This window comes from Tachyglossus aculeatus, chromosome 10 (assembly GCF_015852505.1).
Source record: "Tachyglossus aculeatus isolate mTacAcu1 chromosome 10, mTacAcu1.pri, whole genome shotgun sequence".
NCBI classification, from domain to species: Eukaryota; Metazoa; Chordata; class Mammalia; order Monotremata; family Tachyglossidae; genus Tachyglossus; species Tachyglossus aculeatus.
Genome location: NC_052075.1, coordinates 51,343,648 through 51,354,356, shown reverse-complemented (window position 1 = coordinate 51,354,356; position 10,709 = coordinate 51,343,648). Strand labels below are relative to the sequence as shown.

At 53.6% G+C, this 10,709-nt stretch overlaps 1 protein-coding gene across 1 annotated transcript; it reads left to right on the top strand.

Annotated features, from left to right (window-relative positions):
• Positions 1 to 3,906: 3,906 nt before the first annotated feature.
• HRC (histidine rich calcium binding protein) lies at positions 3,907 to 7,645 on the top strand. Its single transcript, XM_038753041.1, has 6 exons — positions 3,907 to 5,654; positions 6,200 to 6,300; positions 6,928 to 6,996; positions 7,144 to 7,198; positions 7,360 to 7,396; positions 7,526 to 7,645. The coding sequence occupies exons 1-6, from the start codon at positions 4,052 to 4,054 to the stop codon at positions 7,560 to 7,562; spliced, it is 1,902 nt and encodes a 633-aa protein (XP_038608969.1). The 5' UTR covers positions 3,907 to 4,051; the 3' UTR covers positions 7,563 to 7,645.
• Positions 7,646 to 10,709: the final 3,064 nt, after the last annotated feature.

The following is a 10,709-nucleotide window of genomic DNA, read 5'->3' as shown; positions in this document are numbered from 1 at the left end:
GGAAGAGGGAGCGGAGAGGAGGGAGAGGAGGAAGGAGGGTGGGAGAGGAGGGAGAGGAGGAAGGAGGGAGGGAGAGGCAGGAGAGGAGGCAAAGGAGGAAGGAGGGAGGGAGGGAGAGGGAGAAGAGGAGGGAGGGAGAGGTGGGAGAGGAGGAAGGAGGGAGGGAGAGGAGGGAAAGGAGGAAGAGGAGAGAAAGGAGGGAGAGGAGGAAGGCGGGAGGGAGAAGAGGAAGGAGAGGAGGACGGAGGGAGGGAAAGGAGGGAGAGGAGGGAAAAGAGGAAGAGGAGGGAGAGGAGGAAGGAGGGAGAGGTGGGAGAGGAGGAAGGAGGGAGGGAGAAGAGGAAGGAGGGAGGGAGAGGTGGGAGAGGAGGAAGGAGGAAGGAGGGAGAGGAGGAAGGAGGGAGGGAGAAGAGGAAGGAGGGAGGGAGAGGTGGGAGAGGAGGAAGGAGGGAGAGGAGGAACGAGGGAGGGAAAGGAGGAAGAGGATGGAGGGGTGGGAGAGAAGGAGGGAGGGAGAGGAAGGAAAGGAGGAAGAGGAGAGAAAGGAGGGAGAGGAGGAAGGAGGCAGGGAGAGGAGTAAGGAGGGAGGGAGAAGAGGAGGGGTCTCTCCCCACCCTCCCCCCCGGCCCAGAGCCGTCCCAGAGAAGGTGGCTCATTTCCTGACATTGGGGCTTTGCGGAATCCCGGGCCCGGCCTGGCCCAGGACTGTGGGGGCAGGGGCCGCCTCTTCTCCGCCGGCCGGTTCTGCCTGCGCTCTCATCTCCCTCCCTGCTGCTGCAGGCCACCTTTTCTCTCCCCCCCCCCTCACCCCACCAAGGTGGCAGGAGGTGGGGGTAGGAGTTGGAGGAGGGGCGGGCACACCCCCAGAGACTTAGGGCAGCACACGCCCAGAGTTCGGCTCAGGACCAGAGACGGGCGGGCGCACCTACGCCCGGAGCCCGCTGCCTAGTCAGTCATTCATTTATTCGTTCAATTGTATTTACTGAGCGCTCACTGTGGGCACAGCACTATACTAAGTGCTTAGAAAGTACAATATAGTAAACAGAGACAATCGCTGCCCACAGCAGGCTCACACTGCTTTCTGTGTCGCGAGCACTGTACTAAGCGCTTGGGAGAGTACAATATTTCATTCATTCATTCATTCAGTCGTATTTATTGAGCGCTTACTGTGTGCAGAGCACTGGACTAAGCGCTTGGGAAGTACAAGTTGGCAACATATAGAAACGGTCCCTACCCAACAACGAGCTCAGTCTAGAAGGGGGAGACAGACAACAGAAAAAAACACATGGACAGGTGTCGAGTCATCAGAATAAATAGAAGTAAAGCTAGATGCACATCATTGACAAACTAAATAGAATAGCCAAGATGTACAAGTAAAATAAATAGAGTAATAAATCTGTACAAACATATCTACAGGTGCTGTGGGGAGGGGAAGGAGGATATAACAATTAACAGACACGTTCTCCCCCTCCCCCTCTCCCCCCGAAGAGAGAGGTGGGCAGGCAGAGAGACCCCCAGAGATCGAGATCAGGACCCCCGCCCACCGGCCTCTCTACAGCTCGGAGTAAGGGGCTGGGGATTCCTCTTAGGTTCTGCCGCCTTTCCTCTCCCCTCCGGCCGACCTTCCTCTTCCCTCTGGGCTCTGCCCCTCTCTTTTCCCTTCTCCCCCCCTCCGCCCCCCGCCCCAAACAACTGCACCGTCACTGTAACTCAACGCCCGGGCACCTGCTCCCCACCTCCCTTTCCCCCTATTTATAACCCCCGACCCTTCCCCCAACGTCTCTCCTCTCCTCCCAGGCCAGGAGCCCCTCCTGGAATCACCTCATCCCCTCAGTCAGTCAGTCAGCCGTATTTATTGAGCACTTACTGTGTGCAGAGCACTGTATTAAGCGTGACTCAGTGGAAAGAGCACGGGCATTGGAGTCAGAGGTCATGGGTTTGAATCCCGACTCTGCCAATTATCAGCTGTGTGACTTTTTGGGCAAGTCACTTAACTTCTCTGGGCCTCGGTTCCCTCACCTGTAAAATGGGGATGAAGACTGTGAGCCCCCCGTGGGACAACCTGATCACCTTGTAACCTCCCCAGTGCTTAGAACAGTGCTTTGCACATAGTAAGCACTTAATAAATGCCATTATTATTATTAAGTGCTTGGGAGAATATAACAGAACAATAAACAGACACATTCCCTGCCCACAATGAGTTTACCATCTAGGCTCCCCTGCAATCGCCTGTAAACCTCACTAGACAGACATTCTTCCCAGAAGTCTAACTTAAATGCGTGCTGCTGTAATGGCAGGATTAAGAGGCGTGAGGTGGGGAGGAGCCAGTGGTTTCTCGGGTTCTGAGAGATCTCTGGGGGAGGGAGCTCTGGGAGAGGAGATATTGACTCTTCTCATGCACCCCAAATCTCTTCTTATATTCATTCCTCACACTGTATTTACTGAGCACTTCCTGTATGCAGAGCACTGTAGTAAGAGGCTGGAGAGTACAATTCGGCAACACACATAGAGACAATCCCTACCCAACAACGGGTTCTTATAGAGTAGGTCCTTCTTGTAATCTAATTCAAACCTGTTTGTAGGTTTTTTTTAACGGTATTTGTTAAGGGCTTGCTATGTACCAGGCACTGATCTAAACTCTGGTGGAGATACACGCTAATCAGGTTGAACACAGTCCATGTCCCACATGGGGTTCACAGTACTAATCCCCATGTTACAGATGAGGTAACTGAGGCACAGAGAAGTGAAGTGACTTGCCCAAGGTCATACAGCAGACAAGTGGCCAAGTCAGGATTAGAAACTAGGTCCTTCTGATTTGGCCTGTGCTCTATCCACTAGGCCAGGCTGCTTCTCACCGAGTTGCTGCAACCTGACATCATAAATGGGGTTGAGGGAAGCAGGGTGGCCTAGTGGAAAGAGTCTGGGCGTGGGATTAAGAAGACCTGGGTTCTAATACCGCTTCCATCCACATACCTGCTGTATGATCCCGGGCAAATCACTTAACTTCTCTGTACCTCAGAGTTCCCTCATCTGAGGATTCAATACCTTCTCTCCCTCCTATAAAAACGGTGAGCCCCATGTGGGTCCTGATTTCTTGTATCTACCCCAGTCTTAGTACAGTGCTTGGCGCACAGTAAGCACTTAATGAATGCCACTATAATTATTATTACAATTAGAGTCCGACCTCTGGGGGTGGGGGGAATATTCCTTTTCCCCAATTCCCCTTACCCAGAGACTCATTTTCCTGCTTCTGGCCCATCAGGAAGTCTAACTTAAATCTACCTTGTTGCAATTTGAGAGAAACAAACTGTGTTTAGGGGCAAGGAGGTATCTCTACTCGTGATCTCTAGTAAAGAAAATACCCCAGCAGATTTTACACTCGAGATTCACCCCTACCTCCACAGCAGGAAGTGTTTCTTGAAATCCCTCCAAAGTCTTTGAGGGATTGGTAATACAGAGCCTTTGGTAATCTTTGAATTGCCAGCCCTGACCCTCCCCGTTGGACCTCCAGTAGAGTTGGAGAGAGGTGGGCTCTTGTCCACTCCCCAGGTTTTTCCGGGGACTCCCAGAACTCTCAGGATTCCCCTAGTTCTGCAGGGCTCAGGGCGGGGGCGGGGGGGGGCCCTGACTTTTTGATCGAGATATGATGGGGGAGGGGAAGAAGTCCAAGAGGTAGAAGGAGGCAGGCAGGGGGCCAGAGCCCAGAATAACCCGGGTAGAGATGGGTGCTAAATATAAATTGAACCAGGGGTTGGGGAGGGGGGTGTGGAGAGGGGGGTGATTGGCTTGGAGAAGGGGTCTTGAGGGGGTGGGGAGAGAGCTCATTGGCTGGGGCAGGGGTAGGAGCGAGGGGGGAGGAGGGTGGCAAAGAGAAGGCACACAGACATTCTCGGGGGACTTCAGGAACCAGTGAGACAGAGCAGGAGAGAAAGAGAAACAGGCACCAAGTTGAGAGGTACTGATAGAGAGACACAGAGACTGAGAGAAGACTCAGAAAGGAGGTGGAGATAGAGAGACACGGGCCCTGAAATCTTCCCCTGCTGCTGCCCTCATGGCTGACCCACCCCGCTGGCTTCTTTGCCTCCTCCTCTCGGTTGTCCTGGCCTGCATGCTGACCTCTGCTTCTGGTAGTCACTCTGGAGCCAATGCAGTTTCCAGGAATGCTAATAACAACAATGACCACTGGCTGCCACATCGGAGTCTCCATGCTGAGGAAGCGGGTGAGGAGCTAGGCAACAGATGGGGCCGGAGTGACCCCTGGGATGACCGCAGCGGGGAGGACCGTGACCCTCCTGACCACAGTCACCACGGACACAGTGATGAGCCCCACGATGGTCATGACGGCCACCGTGGACATCACAGTCACCGGGATGAGAATGAGGAAGACAGAGACCTCCATTCCCACCACGCTCGCCATGATGACCTCTATAGATCTACTCACCATGATCGTGGTGATGGCCCTGAGAGCCACCAAACTGACCATAATGGTGCACGCTATAGACACCAGAGTCTTAACAATGACTCAGAGGAGGATGAAAATGATCTCCACGATGACCCTGATAGTGACGAGGAGGAGGATGATCATCACCATCATCACCATCATCACCATGGTGACCATGAGGATGATGAGAGGGACGAGGAAGATCATCACCCCCATCACCATCGTCACCAAGAGGACCCTGATAACGAGGAGGAGGAATATCATCACCATCATCACCATCGTCACCATGGTGACTACAAAGATGAGGAGGAGGAGGAGGAAGATCACCCCCATCGCCATCATTACTACAGTGACCCGGATAATGACGAGAAAGAAGATCATCACCATCATCATCACGGTGACCGTGAGGATGATGATGAGGAGGAGGAGGAAGATTACCCCCATCGCCACCATCACCATGATGGCCATGATGAGAAGGAGGCTCCTCACCATCATCACCAGGGTGCCCAGGACCCTGATGATGAAGAGGAGGAATATCATCGCCCCCATCACCATCATCACCACAGAGACCATGAGGCTGATGATGAGAAGGAGGAGGAAGACAATCACCATCCCCATCACCATAGCCTCCACAGTGACCCTGGTGAAGGTGAGGAAGAGGGACACCATGACTTCGGTCACCACGGTCACCCAAGTGTCCCCAAGATTGAAGTCACAGAAGAATCAGAGCACCCCCAAGGCCACTACAGTCATAGGGAGGGCCACCTCGGTCATTATGGCCGCCGAGATGATCTTGATAATGATCGAGATGCCCAAGCTGGCCACGGTCATCATTACGGCCCCCACGATGATGCTGAGAATGCTGAAGAAAGGCACAACGACCTTGGCCACCCTGATCATAGCCACTATCCTGAGGGTGACCCTAACCACGATGGCTTTAACGCTCCCTGGGATGACCTCTCCGTAGAGGACTACCACCACCAACCCCAAGACCTCCAAAGAGCCCAGGACAGCGATCTTTTCCACCATGCCACAGTGAGACACTTGGACAGTGCTCCCCTGGTCGCCCAGGACTTGAGTGAGGAAAGGCGTGAAGAGGATCAGGAGGGAAAAGAGGATAAAGAGAAGGAGGAGGAGGCAGGAGATCCCTCCCTCCATTACCACGACAAAAGCAAGGAGGATCTTGAGGAAAGTCCCATTCGCTCTCTGGAAGGTAACTGACTTCTCCTGGGGAGAATCTCCACTCTGCCCCTCCCTCTAAGGAGACTCTCATCTGTCCAGCTGCAGGGATATTGGGTTGGGAATTGGGACTTGGAGGGAAAGGTGCCTCCAACTGATGGGACTACTTGGGAGGGGAAAAGTTAATTCTAGAAGCAGCATGGCTCAGCGGAAAAGAGCCCGGGCTTTGGAGTCAGAGGTCTTGGGTTCAAATCCTGGCTCCACCAATTGTCAGCTGTGTGACTTTGGGCAAGTCACTTAACTTCTCTGGGCCTCAGTTTCCTCATCTGTAAAATGGGGATGAAAACTGTGAGCCCCCTGTGGGACAACCTGATCACCTTGCAACCTCCCCAGCGCCTAGAACAGTGCTTTGCACATAATAAGCGCTTAATAAATGCCATTATTATTATTATTATTCTAGATTGTAACTCCTTTAGGGCAGGGGATGTGTCTTCTGACGCTGTTGTATTGAACTCTCCCAAAATACAGTGCTCTGTACATAGCAAGTGCTTAATAAATACCATTGGTTGATTCACCAAGGTGAGAGGACTGGTGAAGAGGAGGAAGAGGAAGAGGAGGAAGAAGAGGAGGAGAGGGAGTACCAGCCTGGCTCCCTCTGTCAGTACTGTTCGTTTTGCAAGGTCTGGAATTCCCCCCCCCCCCCGTCCCACCTCTTCCCATTACCTCCCGTCCACCTTCGTTCCCTCCTTTCCCCCCAGGAATTCCTCCCTCCCCATCTCCATCTCCCTGTTAACATCCACCCCCTCCCCGTCCCTCATCTTTGGTCCACTTTCCCCCATCTCAGGGTGTTCGCCACCCCCACCCTGCCAGTCTCCCTACCTCTTTCACCCCAACCCCTTCCTCTCCTCCTGGTCCAGTTGTGTCTTGGAATGGAAGGCCATGAGCGTGTCGGAATTTGGAGAGTGGAAAGGGGCTTCGACGGGATTGAACCCAGGCTATGGGGGAGGGTGTGAGGGCTGGGGTTTTGGGAGTACATCCTGACTCCTCCATCTTCAGCTCTGCCACTTGTCTACTGTGTGACCTTGGGCAAGTCACTCAACTTCTCTGCGCCTCGGTTACCTCATCTGTCAAATGGGGATTAAATCCTCCTCCTTTCTACTGTGAGCCCCATGTGGGACAGCAGAGACTGTGTCCAAACTAATTATCTTGTACCTATCTCGGCGCTTAGTACAGTGCTTGGCACATAGTAAGTGCTTAACAAGCATTATTATTATTATTATTACCTATTATTCTGTACCCCTGTCCAGCGATGCACGGAGTGTGAGCAGTGTCACTGTGACCAGGAGAACATGGAGGAGCACTGCGATGACTGTAAGGTGAGCTGGGACACCTCCCCAAAGCGCCCCCCCCCAAAATGCTGCCACCAAGTGCTCTGCCGAGGGCCCTCCCCCAAATTGCCCCTCCAAGTGATCGCGGACCCGGGTTTTCTCGCTTTCCACCGTCGATCTTCGCTATCTTTCCAGCACTGCCAGTTCTGCTACCTCTGCCCCCTGCTCTGTGAGACCGCCTGCACCCCCGGTGAGTGGGGGGACCAGACCCCGCCGGACCAGGGGTGGGGTCTGTTGGGAGAGGGGCGGGTCCGGGGGGAGCGGGGTCTGCAGAACTGGCGGGATTTAGGGGACATGAGACCCCTAGATCCACTCCAGCATCTTTCACTTCCCCACCCCACACACACCCAGGAGGATACCTCGACCAGTTCTCCTCTTCCTTGTTCCAGTAAGTGACTGGGGGTTGGGAGCAGGGCGGGAGGGAAGGGGAAGGGGTTTCTGGGGGGCTGCGCCCCCTCCCCCGCTGGATTAACTCTTTTCTGCCCCTTTCTGCCCCCTCCTCCCTCCATCCCCTCAGAGCCCTGGCCGAGATGCTGGAGGGTCCCGAGCAGTGACCCCATCGGCCCAGGCCCTCAGCTCAGAGAACGGCTGTCACCTCTTTTCTCCCCTCTCTCTCCCTCTGTCCCTTCTACCGCGGTGCGAGCCATTATTTATTAAGAAGCCAATTAAACCAGCCCCTCGCGTGGGGGGTGTGAAACTGGAAGGGGAACACCAGCTTTCTTTGGGAGAGGGGGGACCCTGAGCCTGAAGAGAGGGTTGGGATCGATGGGATGGGTGGACGGGGTGGGGGGAGACCTGGACCAGAAATACAAGGCTCCTTCAGGACCCATCCAGATCCAGACTCCAGAGAGTGGATTTCCTCCCTCGTGGATTTGGGGTGGGGGGGCTGTGTTGGGATCTCCGGGATTCTGACATGACCTCGCCTTGGGACACGCGGATTCCTCGGGCTCCGGTTTGCAGAAGGGTGTTTCTCCTCCGGGCGGTCACCGCCTTTAACCTAGATAGAAATACGTGATTCTGCTCCAGTGCAAACCCCTCCCTCCTGCCTCTCGCCTTTTTTTTTTTTTTATGGTATTGGAGAAGCAGCTTGGCTCAGTGGAAAGAGCCCAGGCTTTGGAGTCAGATGTCATGGGTTCTAATCCCGGCTCCGCCAATTGTCAGCTGTGTGACTTTGGGCAAGTCACTTAATAATAATGATGATGATGGCATTTATTAAGAGCTTACTATGTGCAAAGCACTGTTCTAAGCGCTGGGGAAATTACAAGGTGATCAGGTTGTCCCATGTGGGACTCACAATCTTAATCCCCATTTTACAGATGACGTAACTGAGGCACAAAGAAGTTAAGTGACTTGCCCGAAGTCTCACAGCTGACAAGTGGTGGAGCCGGGATTTGAACCCATGACCTCTGACTCCAAAGCCCGTGCTCTTTCCACTAAGCCACGCTGCTTAACTTCTCTTTGCCTCAGTTCCCTCATCTGTAAAATGGGGATTAAGACTGTGAGCCCCCCGTGGGACTACCTGATCACCTTGTAACCTCCCCAGCACTTAGAACAGTGCTTTGCACATAGTAAGCGCTTAATAAATGCCATCATTATTATCATTTGATAAACGCTTACCATGTGTAGACACCCTATCAAGCACTGGGGTAATAATAATACTAATAATGATGGTATTTGTTAAGTGCTTACCATGCGGCTCAGCGGCAAGAGCACGGGCTTGGGAGTCAGAGGTCGTGGGTTCTAATCCCTCTCCGCCAAATGTCTGCTGTGTGACCTTGGGCAAGTCACTTAACTTTTCTGAGCCTCAGTTACCTCATCTGTAAAAATGGGGATTAGACTGTGAGCCCCACCCGGGACAGCTTGATCACCTTGTATTTCCCCCCAGCGCTTAGAACAGTGCTTTGCACATAGTAAGCGCTTAACAAATGCCATTATTATTATTATTATGTGCCAAGCACTGTTTTAAGCGTTGGGATAGAAATAAGGTCATCAGGTTGTCCCACATGGGGCTCACAGCCTTAATCCCTCTTTTACAGATAACTGAGGCCCAGAGAACTTAAGTGACTTGCAAGAAGCAGCGTGGCTCAATGGAAAGAGCACGAGCTTTGGAGTCAGAGGGCATGGGTTCAAATTTCGACTTCGCCAATTATCAGCTGTGTGACTTTGGACAAGTCACTTAACTTCTTTGTGCCTCAGTGACCTCATTTGTAAAATGGGGATTAAGACTGTGAGCCCCCCCCCCCCCCCGTGGGACAACCTGATCACCTTGTAGCCTCCCCAGTACTTAGAACAGTGCTTTGCACATAGTAGGCTCTTAATTCATTCATTCATTCAATCGTATTTATTGAGCATTTACTGTGTGCAGAGCACTGTACTAAGCACTTGGGAAGAACAAGTTGGCAACATATAGAGACTGTCCCTACCCAACAGGGGGCTCACAGTCTAGAAGGGGGAGACAGACTAAATGCCATTATTATTATTATTATTGCCCAAACGTCCCCATCATTCATTCATTTATTCAATCGTATTTATTGAGCGCTTACTGTGTGCACAGCACTGTACTAAGCGCTTGGGAAGTACAAGTTGGCAACATATAAAGTCAGTCCCTACCCTAAAGTAGGCTCACAGTCTAGAAGGGGGAGACAGACTAAATGCCATTATTATTATTATTGCCCAAACGCCCCGTCATTCATTCATTCATTCAATCGTATCTATTGTGTGCTTACTGTGTGCAGAGCACTGTACTAAGCCCTTGGGAAGTTCAAGTTGGCAACATATAGAGACGGTCCCTACCCAACAGCGGGCTCACAGTCTAGAAGGGGGAGACAGACTAAATGCCATTATTATTATTATTGCCCAAACGTCCCCGTCCCACATGGGGCTCACAGCCTCGACCCCCATTTTACAGAGGAGGCAATTGAGGCCCAGAGAAGCGTGTCACTGGACAGACACGTGGTGGAGCCACCTGTATGTTACCAACTTGTACTTCCCAAACGCTTAGTCCAGTGCTCTGCACACAGTAAGTGCTCAATAAATACGATTGATTGATTAGAACCCAGGCCCTCCTACTCCCAGCCCGCTGCTCTAACCACTAGGTCACTCTGCCTTTCTCGCGGGCGGGCGGGGGCACATTCACTCGAGACCTCGGCGGGTTTTTTTTGTTGTTTTTAATTCTTTTTTAACCATGATCACTGACGGGAGGGCTTGGGGGTGGGGGGGCCGGGCCGGGGGTCGGGGTGGGAGGTTGGGGAAGGTGGGGGGGGGGCCTCCTTCCCCTCCCCCCATCGCCCCTTGGTATCTTGGAAAGTCGAGTTCTTCCATGCAAAACCCGGAACCGAAAGAGAAAAAGGCGGAGAGGGGCGGAGCCCCCCGCCCCATCCCGGCTACGGACACAGTTACGGCACAGGTGGGGGGAGGGGCACGAGACACACATGGGGGGGGTCGCTTTCCCCTCCCCCCCCCCCGGTTAGGGGCAGCTTGGGGAGGGGGTGGGGCCTGTAGCAGCGAACCCTCCCAGCGCCGGGGGGGGGGCGGGCTGCGCTGGAGGGTTTGGGCCCCGGGAAAGCGGGGGGCGGGGGTGGAACGGGTTTGGGGGGGGGGTCTGGCGGCGCCCCCTCCTCCCCCCAGCATGCGGCCCGTGAGGAGGGCTAGGCCGAGGGGACCTCCGCCCCGTCCCGTCTCTCCCCGCCACCGGAAACCGA